Source organism: Phyllostomus hastatus, unplaced genomic scaffold, assembly GCF_019186645.2.
Source record: "Phyllostomus hastatus isolate PE091 unplaced genomic scaffold, TTU_PhHast_1.1 phas_scaffold_555, whole genome shotgun sequence".
Taxonomy (NCBI): Eukaryota; Metazoa; Chordata; class Mammalia; order Chiroptera; family Phyllostomidae; genus Phyllostomus; species Phyllostomus hastatus.
In genome coordinates, this window is record NW_025334036.1 from 14,594,380 (window position 1) to 14,611,082 (window position 16,703).

At 47.8% G+C, this 16,703-nt stretch overlaps 1 protein-coding gene across 1 annotated transcript in view; it reads right to left on the reverse strand.

Moving 5' to 3' along the window:
- Positions 1-300: 300 nt before the first annotated feature.
- The window catches only part of TUBGCP5 (tubulin gamma complex associated protein 5), a 45,413-nt gene continuing 29,010 nt past the window's right edge, over positions 301-16,703 (reverse strand). Inside the window, exons 14-23 of the mRNA XM_045825064.1 lie at positions 14,886-15,084; positions 13,684-13,872; positions 12,211-12,393; positions 9,406-9,490; positions 8,906-9,026; positions 8,136-8,281; positions 5,339-5,464; positions 4,436-4,524; positions 3,414-3,514; positions 301-1,542 (exon numbers count right to left, since the gene is read on the reverse strand). Of these exons, the coding sequence (XP_045681020.1) occupies positions 1,496-1,542; positions 3,414-3,514; positions 4,436-4,524; positions 5,339-5,464; positions 8,136-8,281; positions 8,906-9,026; positions 9,406-9,490; positions 12,211-12,393; positions 13,684-13,872; positions 14,886-15,084 (1,286 nt within the window). The 3' untranslated portion in view covers positions 301-1,495. The remainder of the gene's footprint in view (positions 1,543-3,413; positions 3,515-4,435; positions 4,525-5,338; positions 5,465-8,135; positions 8,282-8,905; positions 9,027-9,405; positions 9,491-12,210; positions 12,394-13,683; positions 13,873-14,885; positions 15,085-16,703) is intronic.

Here is a 16,703-nt window from a genome sequence, read left to right on the forward strand (position 1 = left end):
TCTCTCCCTTCCCTTCCACTGTTTCCCTCCCTTCCACTCTCCCTAGAAATAAACGAGTAAACTTTTTAAAAATAATTTTTTATAATTTTTAAAAGATTTTATTTATTTATTTTTAGAGAGGGAAGGGAGGGAGAAAGAGAGAGAAACATCAATGTGTGGTTGCTGGGGGCCATGGCCTGCAACCCAAGCATGTGCCCTGACTGGGAATTGAACCTGCGATGCTTTGGTTTGCAGCCCATGCTCAATCCACTGAGCTACGCCAGCCAGGGCTAAATGAGTAAACTCTTAAAAAAGCTGGACATGACACATTTAACTGGGTACAAGGACTGAGGTAAACAGGACTTTAGTGTGACCTTTTAGGTGTCGCTGGGTGGGAGCTGTGCCTAGTTCACTATCCGCCAAAGCTGTGCGTGTCGGAGGCTGCATCAGTTCACGAGCGACGCATGCTTTGTCTGCTGGGTGTGATGAGTTTGGTGACGTATGAAGATCTTTAGGCCAGAAGAACCCGGCCACTGCTGTTTAGAGCCTCGGGGGGCTCACACTGCTGTCCTTAGGCAGGGGGTGCAGTGGCCTTCTGTCCCTCAGTGGTCAGGTGACGCTGCGGCATTTTCTTCAGACCCGGGAGCAGCTGTGCTGCCCCGAGCATCGGAAGGTCACCTCCACGAACTTCTTCCCATTCCAGCGGGAAGCCTCGAAACTGGGCTGGCTCCCAGGAGGGGCTGCTGCTCCCAGACATGCCATGGGCCGGCAGGGTGACCAGGACGGCATCTGAGGACAAGGCACCCAGGTGCTCAGCTCTGCCGCTGTTTGGGTCAGTGCTTGTTTGTGGAAAATGAATGGTAAATAAGTGCTCAGTCATAAACACTAGGGATGTTCAGAAAGCACGCAGAGGAAGTGTGGAAAAACAGAACAGTGAGCACAATTTTAGCCAACAAAAATGGCTCAGATATGCCCAGTGACAGTGCGGACCCACAGCTGGTCCCACATCCCATGTCCAGTTGGCCTTTTACGGTTACTGGTATTGGTTGAAGTTACTGTCCATTTTGGAACTTCCTGGCCACATAAAAATACATGTTTCAGACAGGTAAATCTAACACAAGCTTTAGGAAAAAACAGCATGTAACACTACCCAAAAAACTTCTGGGACTGCGCAAAGGGAGAACCAAAAAATGTAAAGTGCTTTATTTTTCATACTAACAATTCCATTTACAAAAATGATACAATTCCCATCGAAGGGATCAACACCATAAACGCACAGCTGACGACAGGGCGTGTGAGTGTGAACGACCCACGCACACTTTCCGTCACGGACGTCATTTCAAAGGCTCCACCCTGCGCTCCACGCTGCCCAGCAGCCTCAGAGAAAACGCCTGCAAACCCTCCCTTGTCTAGACAGGAGACGACAGTGCTGAAACGGTTCCTGCTTCTCGGCAGCACGTGGTGCAGACACACACGCATGGAGGGGAAGTGTGAGGTGCTCATCACGCGGGGACACCTACGTCTGCTCCATGCCGGCCATGAGGGACAGGGCTAGGGACTCCACTGCGGGAAGAAGAACGAGGTTAAAAAAACAGGGTGAGACATTTGAAAATGTCTGCGAAAGGCTTTCATCAATTCAAAACTCAAAAGTATTTAAAGACATTTTCTGTATTTAATTAACATGGTGATTATTCTTCATGTGTAATAAAGATGATAGTCTTCATTTATTAAATAAAAATCGAAAGAGTATGATCTACTTCTAGTTTAGGTCATTTTAATTTTGACAGCAAACCAACCTGTGCATTTCACAGAAGAAATCACATTTGTTCCCCGCGTCATAAAATCCGAGGTCCGTTCATAACAAGACGCCGAGTTCTGACCTAGGCCTGTGTCTCCTAGCCCCCACTCTAACACAGGGCTCTTAAAAACATTCGGCTTCCTTAAGGAGATCTCAAGTTGAATATGAAGAAACAGGGAAGGATTTCCCCTGAATGGCTCCCCCAAACCACTGCAGAGAGAACACTCAGGCCTTTGTTTCTAAAGACTGCCTCTCTGCCCGAGACTACCTGCCCCGCCCTGGCAGAAAGCCTAGGGAGCTTCCACACTGCTCAGAAATACCCCCCAGCTTTTGAAAAGGAATAGTTGTAAAGGCTACACATGATAGGAAAGTGTGACTAAAATCTATTCTGCCCTCTGTTTTGTAAGTAATAGTTTCTGCCCTGGCTGGTGTGGCTCAGTGGATTGAGCGCGGGCCCTCGAACTAAAAGGGCGCCGGTTCGATTCCAGGTCGGGGCACATGCTTGGGTTGCGGGCCAGCTCCCTGGTTGGGGCTGAGGGAGAAGTGACCAATTGATGTTTCTCTCCCTCTCTTTTTCCCTCCCTCCCCCTCTTTTAGAATAAATACATAAAATCTTAAAGAATAATAGTGAGGCAGGAGACAGCATAGGAAGAACTCTGAGACTGCAATACTGTCACTGGCCAGCATTTAGCACCCTGGTTGGCAGGAAACACCTTTTACCAATTAAGTAGAATAAACAGTAAACCGAGGCAGGAAGGAGACAAGTCTCACATGCTAACTCAGCAGTCCTGAGCCTGGTCTGACAATATTGCCAGGTGTTCCAACATCACAAGATACACTATGTTAGCAAGAAAGAAGGGAAGTGCCCCAATTGTAGTTAACTGCCTCCGGTCATGTATTTGTTTTACAACAGGAGGACCAAGGGGAGTCTGGAGCAGATAAGGATTTGGGCTGACAGACCCCCACACATCCCTAAGTTTGGCTAGTCACAGTCTCCCACAGGAAAGCTGGCGCCACATTTACCCGTTAATCAATATGTGACCTTTTTCCCCTTTTCTCCTCCTAGCCCACCAACTATGTAAGTCCTGAGAACAAAGTGCTCCCTCCCTCTCTCTCTCTTGGGCTCAGGGGGCTCTTGGCTCTCGGGCCACAGGGCCTCTGGCCACCCGGCCTCAAGGCTGCCCAGGGGCTCGCCACCCTGGTCTGCAGCTGCCCTTGCTTTTCTCACCCTACTTTGCCCTAAACTTTCCCTTTCACCCCCTACTCTACCCAGTCCCGTTCTCTTCCATGGGAATGGGCCACTAATAAACTGATTACATACTACTAGGTTTGCTGATCTGTAATTTTTTACATGCGTCGGCAAGAAGAACCAGGTCTTTCCCGTCAACAATAGTAATAATAGTTTCAGGTACCATACAAACAATATGCTAGAGAGCAAAATCTTTAGTCTCTGTGTTTTACATCTTAATATTCACTCAACCTAAAGTAATTCTGAAACAAAACAAAACAAAACAACCAAGGCGTGGTACAGCTGCTGAGGGGCCTTCCAGCTGTGAAAGGGGGGATCTAATTCCTCCTGAGACAGACTTTGTACCGGAAAGTGGAAGAGCAGTGAGATTTTAACGCGTGTACTCACGATGTGGAAAGGACCCTCTACAGACGGCTTTGTTTAAAATGGTGACCAGAAACATGTGGCAGTTTTTAAAATCGGACTCCATTTTCTCTATAGATTCCATCCTAGGAAAGAAAGTACATTTCGGTTTAAGTAAGTGCATACCAGGTTAACAGGTAGGTAACAAAATATCTCTGGAGTAATTTCAAATGTACCTCGGTTTAATTATTTAGAATACTAAGTGTAAAGACTATAAAATAAAATATAAAATTTCCTGCCCTACTTTATTTGTTTTGTCCATTGAGGAATTCTATTTGCATATGCGTATTACATCCCTAGAAAAAGAATCGAAGGCCCTGGCTGGTGTGGCTCAGTGGATTGAGTGTGGGCCTGTAAACCAAAGGATCACGGGTTCGATTCTCACTCAGGGCACATGCCTGTGTTGAGGGGCCAGGTTCTACAGTAGGGGGCATGTGAAAGGCAACTACACATGGATGTTTCTCTCCCTCTCCCTCCCTTCCCCGCTCTAAAATAAAATAAAGAGAACCCTAAAAAAAAAGTAACAAAACCTACACAACTACACATGAATGTCATCTAAGGATATTTTTGCTTGTCCTCATTAAAAGACTTCATCTGTTCCTTATTATTTTATGGCTCAAAAAAGAACCACATAATCGCTGAGGCTGCCTAGCTCAGACGAGCAGATTCTTCAACTCTTTCCTTAAATCACAGGCGGCAAACACAAGGCCCGTGGGCTAAATCTGGCCCTCCACCTTGTTTATCCGGCCCGGCGCCCTGTTTCTACCCAGCAGCAGCGCCAAGCTCACTTAACTGCTAAGGAGTAGTTCCATGTATACAGTCCTAACATTACATTCGGCCCTTCGAAGGCAACCACGAGGCTGATGTGGCCCCCGGTGACAATGTGTCTGACACCCCTGCCTTAAATGTAAGTGCTTTGGGATGTGTCGCCAAGATGAAAAAAGCCTCCCAGGAGGAAGCCCACTGAAACACTCACAGCGAGGAGGCCCCGAGAGCCACATACTTACTGCCAGGCCCCCAGCCCTGCCTGCCAACCGTCCGCAAACATGAGCGCCAAGTTCAACACTTTCATGATGGCCTCCTTCACGAAGCTGACCTGCAGAGTGAAGCCGGGAGAGAACACAGCTCCGCCACTCTGTGTGGACGCGGACACCACACTCTTCCCTAACTCCATTGTCACCAAGAAGGCTCACCGGCACAATGGCCGCCTGGCTCTGAACGATGCACCCTCAGAACCAGGCGCACACGCTGCACCCACGATGCAGGCGGTGGCAGCTCGGCCCACCCCATGGAGCAGCTGCCGTCTCCCGGGATGGCTGCCAAAACCCCCCAGTGAAAGGGGGCAGGTGATTCCTGTGAGGGGACTTCACCCCCAATAGTCACACCCAGGGGGACACGCCTCCTGACTGGGCCCCAAGTGCAGCTACACCGTCCAGCTGCGCCCAAGTGCAGAGCAGAGGAAGGGTGGGCTGGCCTCACGGGCCCCACCCGTTTCTCGTACAGAGACTGTCTGGTCATATGGCCTGAATTTGTAACCTCGTGTCATCTGGACTTCCCTTAAAGAATATTCTACAGAACAGCCCTGGCTGCTGTGGCTCACTGGACTGTGTGTTGACCTGCTAAGCAAGGGGTCGCTGGCTCAATTCCCAGTCAGGGCACATGCCTGGGTTGCAGGCTAGGTTCCCCAGTAGGGGGCGCACAAGAGGCAACCACAAATTGATGTTTCTCTCCCGCTCTTTCTCTCTCCCTTCCCCTCTAAAAATAAATAAATAAAATCCTAAAAAGGAAAAAGGAGTGTTCTACAGAACAGAAGCTTAGTAAATATAAAATCCCACAGCAGAGAGACGAACTCGCTAGACCAGCTTCACTCCTGCCTAAGTGGGCAAGTTCGCAGGTGACTTCTCACGTACCTTTTCTCTCAGCAGACATCGATCGTGGATGGTTGACAGGTATCTGTAGTGGATTTTAATCAATTGATCTAAGTCCTTGGCTTCCTCGATTTGATGTTGAAATTCCAGCCCTGTACTGTGAAGGATCTTGAAGAGAAAAGTAAAAAATTTAATCAGGCTTCTTTGTTGAGAAAGAACACCAAAGTTTTCACCGGACCCTTCTGCTTCCTTCAATAGTCCTGAGGCAGGAGGCAGCGCAGGAAGAACTCGGAGGCTGCACTGCTGTCCCTGGCCAGCGTCTAGCATCCCAGTGGCCAGGAAACACCTTTTACCAATTAGGCAGGTTAGAGAGTAAACCAAGGCAGGGAGGAGGAAGGAGACAGGTCTCACACGCTAACTCAGCAGTCCTGAGCCTGGGCCGATCATATTGCCAGGTGTTCCAACATCACAAGAAACCCTACGTTAGCAAGAAAGAAGGGAAGTCCTTGAGATTCTGTGTAGCGTTTCTACTGTCTGGAAAAAAAAGCCTTGAACCTGTGCTTTCATCCCAAGGCCTGAATGTGGGACAGGGTCCCCGGTGCCCACAGAAAGAGCCCATGAAACAACCTTGGTTAATTGCCTACCTCTGGTCACTCTCTGTTTTACGAGGGAGTCCCTGATGCTCACAGAAAGAGCCCATAAATAACTTTGCAAAGTGCCCCAATTTTAATTAACTGCCTCCTGTCACGTATCTGTTTCACAACAAGATGAACAAATGGAGCCTGGAGCAAGATAAGGATTCGGGTTAACAGGCCCCCACATGTACCTAAGTTTGGGTAGTCACATTCCCCCAGGAAAGCGGGTGCCACATTCACCCATTAGTCAACATGTAGCTTTTCCCCTCCTATCCCACCAACTATGTAAGTCCTTAGAACAAAGAACGTGCTCTCTCTCTCTCTCTCTCTCTCTCTCTCTCTCTCTCTGTCTCTCGAGCTTGGGGTGCTCTTGATGCTCTTGGATCTCCGGCCACTGGGCCTCTGGCCACCTGGCCTCAGGCCCCCCCCGGGGGCTTGCCACCCTGGGTTTCAGCCGCTCTTACTTCTGCTGCCCTGCTTTGCCCTGAAACTTTGCCTTTCACCCCCCACTCTACCCAGTCCTGTTCTCTTCCACGGGAATAGGTCACTAAAAAACTGATGACACGCTAATTTGCTGATCTGTAATTCTTTACATGCGTCAGCAAGAACCAGGTCTCTCCCGTCAACTGTTCCATCTGCCGAGCTGATGAAGTACCATTCTTTCGGGGCTGGCGTTCTCCTCCTAGAATGAAGGGGGCCCTTCTGTGGGGACCTCCAGTTGCCCAGTGACTCGACGCCTCACTCTGATGAACAGACCGTTCCCGGTAGGGAGGGACAAGTATATCCAACCAGACGGGAAAGTACACTGACTTTTTTTTGGGGGGGGGATACCAAAAACAAAAAGCAAACCATCAAGTAGCCCTGGCCGGGTGGCTCAGTTGGTGGGGTGTCATCCCGTCAACTAAAAGGTTGTGGGTTTGATCCCCAGTCAGGCCATGTACCCAGGTTGCAGGTTCAATCCCCAGTTGGGGTGCATGTGAGAGGCAACCAATCTGTTTCTCTCTCTCTTCCCCTCCCTTCCCTTCTCTCTAAAATCAACACACATGTCCTCAGGTGAGGGTCAAAAAAAGAACATTGGATAAGTTGAAGGTATACATTTTTCTTTTTTAAAAAGATTTTATTTATTTATTTTTAGAGAGGGGGAAGGGAGGGAAAAAGAGAAGAAGAGAAACATCTACCTGTGGTTGCCCCTCATACACCCCCCACAGGGGATCTGGCCAGCAACCCAGGCATGTGCCCTGATTGGGAATCGAACTGGCGATCCTTTGCTTCTCAGCCCGAGCTCAATCCATTGAGCTACACCAAACAGGGCTGAAGGTACACATTTTTCTAAGTTGCACTGTTTACACAGAGGCAGGTGAAAGTAGGTTTACAGCTGTGAGTACACCAAACAGAATTTATCCTTATGTTATTTCTTACTAATTATTGTATCATTTATTTGTACTACAGCTGCAAACCTCCTTTTGCCCACCCAGTACACCTGCAACTCCTACTCTCAAGGCTGAAGGGTTGGGGCCGCAGTCCAGGCGCCACTGATGTGGCCCCAGGGGACAGAAGGCGGCAGGTCTGAGACGCCGGCTGGAAAGGCTCGTTCACCGGAACACAATGGGCTTTAGGACTTACAGGCCAGAAAGACTAGAAATTTCTTTGGCAACCACTTTAAACTCCAAAAGGAGTCCTAGCAATATGGACATTGGGCAAATGGCGGAAGCCTCTCTCAGGATGTCCTCTCGAACTGGTTCGAAGACATGGAAGAAAAATATACTTTGTAATGACTTCCTTTTTGTTTTGAAGAAAAAAAGCACATAATCTGCCCGTATCTTCCTCTGGACAGTGCACAGCAGCCTGGCAGAGTCTGGCTGTCACTAAAAATTGAAGCCAACTCCCAGCGGCAGCTGTCACCACTGATCAAAAGTCAGAGGACCACGGAGCAAGTTCGGAAGGCAATTCGAAAGAGGGGCTGTGGCCGTGCCTGTCCCAGGGGGACAGGAGGGACGGCAGACTTGGGACACAGGTGCCCTGGCGGGTCTAAAGCTGCCCCCCCATCCCGCCCACTACACTAGCATTTTATGATCCAAGTGTGAACACGCGCCATTTTCACGTCTGCAGCCTGGCGCTACGCTGTGGGCCCCTCCAGGTTTCTGGTCTGTTACCAGTGATGTCCTGTGAGCAGCTGGGTACGAGGCAGACGGACAGACACTAACCCTGGTCATGATGTAGTTGTGCAGGCTGTTCACGAAGTGCATGAGCTTCACGCGCAAGAGGAGCATGCGGTGGATCTGCTGCCGCACTGGTTTCCTCTGCGGCCCGCACTGGAGTCCTTCCTGCAGGTGCGGTTTCTCAGCTGTCTCTGCGCGAGAGTCAAAGAGCGGCGTGGGCGGCGAGCGCTGCTCCCAGCGGCTGAGGGCGGGGCCCCCGCAGCGAGGTCACCACAGGTGCTGTGGGGACCCGCCTTCAGCGTCTCTGGAAGGGGGCGCCCTGAAAAGTCCCCATGAACACCTGGATGGTCGCTGTCATCAACATGCAAACGCAAAGTCCCAGGAACTTCTCATTAAAAACTGTCACGTAGCCCTGGCAGGTGTGGCTCAGTGGATTGAGCACCGGCCTGCGAACCAAAGAGTCATTGGTTCGATTCCAGAGCACATGCCTGGGTTGTGGGCCAGGTCCATGGTTGGGGGTGTGTGAGACGCAACCACACACTGATGTTTCTTTCCCTTTCTTTCTACCTCCCTCCCCCAACTCTAAAAATAAATAAAATATTTTTAAAAGAACATTAACTCTAGCATCTATAAAAATGCTGCTGTAAATACACATCATTTTTGATGTATACACATCATTTTTGGTATTTGCATATACATAAAAAATGACCAGACCACCAATCCCTTTTTCAGGGCTGAAATTAAACTATATTATATGTAATTATACTTTAAATTATAATTACAGTTTATAATTTAATTTTCAATTATAATCTCACCACCAAATAGCAACACGTCCAGACTATACTTTGCCCACTTAATCTGCAGTAAGAGAAGGAACACCTGGTTGTAAATTTTTTGACATTCCGAGCTTATAACAATGTCCACAGGCCATGGGACCTGTGAAAACAAAAACGGAAAATCAGGATAGAAGGGAACCCACTACCTGCATGTCTTAATTGTTTTTTATCCTCACCCTAGCACATTTTTTCACTCCTCTTAAAGAGAGAGGAAGGGAGGAAGGAAGAGAGAGAAAGAGAGAGACAGACAGAGAGACAGAGAAACATCACTCAGTTCCCTCCTGAATCAGTGATTGATTCACTGATGCCCTGATCAGTGATTGAACCCACAACCTAGGTATGTGCCCTGGGTGGGAATGGAACCCTCCACCTTTCAGTGTATGGCACGGTGCTCTAACCCACTGAGCCACGCCAGGCAGGGCTTGTACCTTTTAATTTTAACACCAAACAGTGTTCTTACAAAGTGTATCAGCACATACCTTGTAGCTCAGGGTCAGACCATCTAGGATATGAACGGGGAGTTTCTTCTTAGCTGTGTCCACGTTTTCGAAAGATATAGAGAGACTAGAAAAAGAAATTTTAGTTTCAGTTGGTGAAAACATGCTTGTACAAAAGGCTCTTTCAAAAAACCATCATCATTTTAGCATTTATTTTATTTACATCATATTCCAAAAAAGACACTGTATTTCATAAAAGGAGTGCCAATGTTCCAATACAGCCATATTTTCTGGCATATATTCCAGAACAGGAATTTGGTTTTGGAAATAAGAAAAGTTCTCAAATACCGAGTTTAGCCGTAAAGGAGAAGAGACACCTAACACTGTTGGCTAATTAGGAAAAAGGACGAAGGCAGGCAGCTTAGTCTGGAAACGTCCAGGCAGCCAACGGGCTCAGAAGCGGACCTCTGCTCAGCCCAGGAGCGGTGGGTGGCCAGAGCGGGTTCTGCTTCTAAAACGGTGTTGCGCACACGTCCCTAACACTGGTTCGAATGTGACTCTCGGTAGAAAGGAGCAGGTGCCCCAGCGCTTGGGAATGTCCCTATATCTGGTGCTGCGTGGGCACCTGAGGGTCTGATGACCCTGCTCCTCGGGGTCCGGTCAGCGCCTCGAGGACCATGCAGCGGCCGGGGAGCGGGGCCCGAGCAACGGGTCTGGGTGCGGGCCGCACCACCACGTGGAAATCCAATAACCGCGGTTACCTTCCAGGAAGGGAGGAGGCTTGCAGGGACAGAAACAGAAGTCAGATCTCCCTAAAGGAACCTTGGTACCAATGATTTCCACTTCAGAAACACACAGCCATTTGCCTAACTGAAAACCAAATGGCAACGGGGGCAGGAGAGCAGCACAGCAGTCCCGGAAGAGGAACATGAGCTGTCAGCACAAAGCCGGCGCGGTGTTGGGTCGGTGCTGGTTCGAGCCCACGGAGGCTTGGAGGTGGCAGCTCAGGGCGTGCAGTGAATTGACAGGGGCTGTGGCTGCTACCGTGACTTTGGGACCACTACTACTTATCATAGGACAAATCCAGTATGTGTTAGGGTAACTTGTGAGTAACACTCAAAGGAAAATCAAAGTGCAATTAGTCGTCTTTCACAGACACCGAAAATATCAATGTGAGCTTATACTTCATTTTGCTCTTCCTACAGATGTCCCAGCTCCGTCCTCTGAGAGTCCAGAGGTGGTGACAACCCAGGGCTGATGGATCCACTCCAGCATTGGATGGAAGGCCTCTGAAGCCACCAAACAGCCATGACAGGTGCTCGCAGGAGAGGCACACGGGCCTGGGCAGGATGAGCACAGAATGGGCCTACATGTTGGACTTGAGAGCCAGGGGCTCCCCGGGGCCATTGGGGTCAGGTGACAGGGTTCTCTCTGGGTCAGAATGGAACAGGCTATGCAACAAAAAAAGAATAACTGTAATAGCCGTGGCTGGTGTGGCTCAGTGGATTGAGCGCCGGTCTGTGAACCAAAGGGTCGCTGGTTCGATTCCCAGTCAGGGCACAGGCCTGGGTTGCGGGCCAGGTCCCCAGTAGGGGGTGCACAAGAGGCAACTATACATTGATGTTTCCCTCTCTTACTCCCTCCCTTACCCTCTGTCTAAAAATAAATAAATCTTAAAAAAAAAAAGAATAATTCTGGAATAGATTAAAACATGTCAAAAATAATAAAATTCATGGGTTTCTACTGATACTGAACAATATAACCTTCCCTGGGACCCTCTGCTGGTGTGGGGCACTAATGTCTTATCACAAAAAGAATCGGGCAGTTACCCCACTTTTATAACCACATAATTGATGAAATTCCACTTTTATGGCAGAATCGAAGGTAATAAAAGAATAAAATGAAACTAAAGGGAATTATTTTACCTACTACTAAGCTGCAGACAGTCAGCCACCAGCACGGCTGTGAGGAAAATAACGCCCTAATTTGGCACCTGACGCCTATTATCTGTTATTATCATTACTTTTGAAGGGGAATGAGGAAGAGAGCTAAGCAGGGAGCAAGGAACCTGAGGCCGGGGAGAAGGTGGGCTATGGCCTCTGTGCTGCAAAGGTGTGGGACCACCGACTCGCAGAGCTGGCCGGGTAGCTGGGCGGGAGGAAGGGCAGGTCAGCGGCCTGGCTGGGGATGAGCCCATGGAACAGTCTGAAAACCTACAATCGTGCCCATCAAGTGGAGCCACCTACTTGCCACTCCTGAACCTGTGCAACAGCAGCAGGTCGTGGCAGTGAGGGTCCCTGAGGTCTGCAGCTGCCTCAGAACACTGGAGGCCACCAAGGAGGAGGCCAGTGCAGCGGCTGGGGCAGGGCAGGGGCAGAGCCCGGGGCAGCTCCGACTCCAGCCCCCTGAGGGAGGCCAGCAGAGCCCGAGAGCTGCCCAGTTCCATCTCCTCATCCTGCTTTGCTTGGTGGGCGAGCCACTCATCTTCCCACCACCTTGGTTTTCTAGCATGTAAATTACATTAGCAAAATTCATGGGGTCAGTGTGAAGATTAAATAAGATGACCCACACAGATATTCATTGAGGGGTCCATGGGACAGGGATTATTCTATAACACTGAACAACCATCCACCTGGCTGGTTTAGCTCAGTAGATTGAGTGTGGGCCTGTGAACCAAAAGGTCGCCGGTTCAATTCCCAGTCAGGGCACATGCCTGGGTCGAGGGCCAGGTCCCCGGGAGAGGGCGCATGAGAAGCAACCACACATGGATGTTTCTCTCCTCTCTTTCTCCCTCCCTTCCCCTCTCTCTAAAAAATAAAGAAATAAAAGGCGGCTTCCACATTTTACCGTGAACTGTCTTCGGGGTAACGCTGTCCTACTGCCTCCTGGAGCTGGACGTTAAGAAAAGACACATTTTGCCAGGTTTCCTTTTCTCTTATTTTATCAAAAATCGATGTGTAGAAGTCATACATGGTATCTCCACCTTCCATCAAGAAGAAATTCCTCATGGCCTGCAAGTACTCCACCAACCTGCAAGGAGAGGCCGGAGGCACCATGAGGCAGGCCCCCATCCGTCACAGGCTTCGTGTGCCAGCATCGGCAGTGACGCAGGCTTACCCTCTGCACTGACGATGGCAGTCAGAACCGCCAACGCTTCTTAGGTACCTTGCAGTAACAGAAGTTATTTTTCCTTAACACAGAACACTGGGCAGTCGAAAAGTGTGACGACAACAACAACAAAAGGAACTCAAAATCCTACCATTCACAGTGAATTTTCACTGTTACTGTTTGGGGTATTTCTTTCCAGTCTTTTTTTTCTGTGTCTTTAATAAAATATTGTCCTCACCATGTTATATACGCTGCTTTTTTAAGCTTTAAGAACAAAATAGGTGGGGGAAGTTAGGGGGTGGAGGGACTGAGCTAAAAGGAAAAAGGATTCGTGGACATGGACAACAGTGTGGCAATTGCTGGGGCCAGGGTGGTATAAGGGGACTAAATGGTAGTGGAAAAAAGTACAATAAAGATTATTTAGCCCTGGCTGGTGTGGCTCAGTAGACTGTGCACGGGCCTGTGAACAAAAGGGTCGTTGGTTTGATTCCCAGTCAGGGCACATGTCTGAGTTGCAGACCAGGTCCCCAGTAGGGGTCATGTGAGAGGCAACCACATATTGATGTTTCTCTCCCCCTTTCTCCCTCCCTTTCTCTGAAAATAAAGAAAATCTTTTAAAAAGATCAAATTAAAAAAAAACAACAAAATATGTTATTTAATACTCTGTATAAACATTGTGTTAACTTTATTAAGTTCATACATATGATATGAGTATACCATATTTTTTGAGATGCCATAATTTAAAGAACTGGTAATCCACCCATTTTCCCCTCTGATGGCCAATTTTGTGATGGGCATTTTTGTGCAACATACTTTTTCTGTTTTTCTTCAGGGATAGTGTCTCAGAAATAAACAATGAAATTTTACAACACAGTTGGGAAAACATTAAAGGTTAATTGATTCTCTCAAAAGAAAATTGTTGTCCTGGCTGGTGTAGCTCAGTGGATTGAGCACGGGCTGAGAACCAAAGCATCGCAGGTTCGATTCCCAGTCAGGGCACATGCCTGGGTTGCAGGCCACGGCCCCCAGCAACCGCACATTATTTATTAAATAAATAAATAAAAATCTAAAGAAAAAAAAGAAAATTGTTAACTGCGTATCTATTTCCCACTCTAATAAAAACTGACTAGAAATACAGGTTTTAACATAATCACAATGGTTCACAAAGCACAATAAACTGCGGACAACTTCTGAAACGAAACTCCATCAGACCTGTAATCTTTCTTCAGCGTCCGCATGAGGTTCCCACAGCACTCGAGATACTGCTTGTCGATGTGGGGGTACAGGCAAGATCTCAGTGTTAATTCGAACGTCTGGCACGTCACAGACTCCGAGGACCTATCCACACAGATGTCCCCACCAGCAAACTTCTCGTGAAAGTCACTCTGTTCCAAATACAACCTTTAACATTAAAAAAAAAAGCCTTCTTTTAAGAGCAGCCGTCAAGAGGATTCTCTGAAATCAAAACTTCAGAGTGCCATTTTAAAATGACCAATTATTACAGAGAGAGAAATCTTTTTTTAAATATATATTTTAAAAGATTTTATTTACTTATTTTTAAAGAGAGGGGAAGGGGAGAAGGAGAGAAACATCAATGTTTTTGCAATGCCCTGAGAATCAAATCAGCAACCCTTTTGCTTCACAGGCCAGCACTCAACCCACTGAGCCACACCAGCCGGGGCAGAAAGAAACTTGTTTCCTCAAAACATACTTTGAGTGAACTAGCTGTTCAGAGTCACTTCTGCCTTCAGGGTCACGCACTTTGGCCCTTTCTGGACACTAGAGCCATTGGCAGTAAGTGACGGCCTCAGGTAACAGCAGTATATTGGTACCAAGCACCTAAAAGCCTCGAGAGCCAAGACGCATGTTACGCACAGGGAGGGTCTGGCTCACTGGATGTGTCTGATGCCCAACCACGACCCAGACTTCTTAGAGCGTCTTCTGTCCCAGAGACATCACTCCCCAGGGCCTAGGGCATGTGACAGCCTGGGGACGTTCACAAACACCAGGGAGGCCAAAGGACACATCGAAAATAAGTGAACACAGTGTGTTCCTGTGCCCCATTCATTCATAAGTAGGATAGGCTACAAAGGTTCTATCTTTAAGGCTGGAAGGCCCCCGCCTGGCAGAAATAAACAGTACTAAATATGGCATAGATTCTGCTATGCCAACCATCAGAAATGGTGCAGCTGGGCTGGGACTAGTGTGGCTCTGTGGACTGGGTTTCAGCCTGTGCACCAAAGGGTCACCAGTTCGATTCCCAGTCAGGGCACATGCCAGGGTTGCGGGCCAAGTCCCCAGTAGGGGGCGCACAAGAGGTAACCACACATTGCTGTTTCTCTCTCTCTCCTTCCCTTCCCTAAAAATAAATACATAAAATCTCAAAAAAAAAAAAAATAGCAGCTGGGGTTCACCTGGCAAAGTTCACGGCCAGCAGCGGGTCGTGAACATCGTCCAGTTCAGGGTGCCTCTCGGCAATGCACTGCATCTTAATGAGGTTCTCTTTGGTTGCCAACTGCTCCGTGCGGGGCTGTGCGGGGGCATCTTCTCCGTGTCGAAGGCGTGACTGTACTGACTCCAGAAAGAGAGTATAGAGGCTTTTTCTTTCTGCATCTGAAACATAAAGAAGTACGTCAGGTTACTTAACATTAAGTAACATTCAGGTATATTATGTGATTTAATCCAAATGTTGCCTGGTATTTTGTCTCTGGAAATACTACGAGAGTCTATTCCCATCTCATTACTTTTATAATACGGTGTCACTACCCATTTTTACATCCTGTCAGACAAGTGCCAAGTTCAGGGTTAAACATGAAAGTATAACCTAACTTTTTTCTGAACAAGGGAGTACCCTAAGCAGGACACTGGAAAGTTAAGTTACCATGTACAGCACTTGAGAATTTTATGGGAAAAACACTCCCAAGATTGGCCCAGGAAAGCTCATTACATTTTATTATTCCTTCAAAAGGGAAATATTCCAAAATAAAAATATTATTCTCATTTTTTAAACTTTTATTTATTGACTTTAGAGAGGTGGAAGGGAAAGAGAAAGGGGTGGGGGGAAACACCAATTTGTTGTTCCACTTCTCTATACCTTCATTGGTTGATTCTTATACGTTCCCTGACCAGGGATCAAACCCATAACTGGCATATCTGGATGATGCTCTAACCAACTGAGCACGAACCCGGGCCAACTGAAAATATTATTAGACAAGATACCAAATAACTGATGTAACACTAAGCTGATTTACAAACAAAACAACCAAGGGTCACATTTATACCTTTCAAATTTTTTAGTCCATTGATAAAATTTTAAGTATACTGTTTAAATAGCATCAAAAAAGACTAGAAATAACATCAAGATTTTCTTGAAATCTATGGTCCAGTCAGAATTGCTCACCAATGAATTCCTATCTGCTAGGGTTCATGGTCTTCAAGAGCGACATGCTGCAAGATATGCTGGGAATTATTTTTAACAGACCGGTCCTGCCCTGGCTGGTGCAGCTCAGTGGATCGAGCATGGGCCTGTGAACCAAGGGTTCCCGGTTTGAGTCCCAGTAAGAACACATGCCTGTGTTGTGAGCCAGGCCCCGAGTAGGGGGTGTGTAGGAGGCACCCACATATTCATTGATTTTTCCCTCTCTTTCTCCTTCCCTTCTGTCTCTTAAAATAAATAAAAATCTAAAAAAAAAAAGGGACCAGTCCTCAGGAATCAAGAGTAAGGAAAATACACGTGGAACTTATTACCACTGCCTTTCAAATACAGTGCTACAAATTTCTTTCTTTCTGTCTTTTTCTTAAAGATTTTATGTATTCATTTTTAGAGAGAAGGGAAGGGAGGGAGAAAGAGAGGGAGAGAAACATCATTCATTTGTCTCTAGCGCACCTGCAACTGGGGACCTGACCGACAACCAGGCATGTACCCTGACTGGGAATCGCACCAACAACCTTTTGGTTAGCCGTCCAGCGTTCACTCCACTGAGCCACACTGGCCAGAGCAAGTGCTAGACATTTCCAATGAGGACAATCTTTTTTCTGTTAGAAGCAGCATGATCTACTCCCTTGATCATGGTGCTAATTTCCGTGTAACTAGAAGGCTTTGATGATTTTCAAACTACCGGTGTGGTTCACTTGGGCGCAGTCTTGCAAGCCCATGATCGCAGGTTCAATCCCCAGTCAGGGCACACGCCTGGGTTGTGGGTTCCGTCCCCGTTCGGGGCATGTACGAGTAG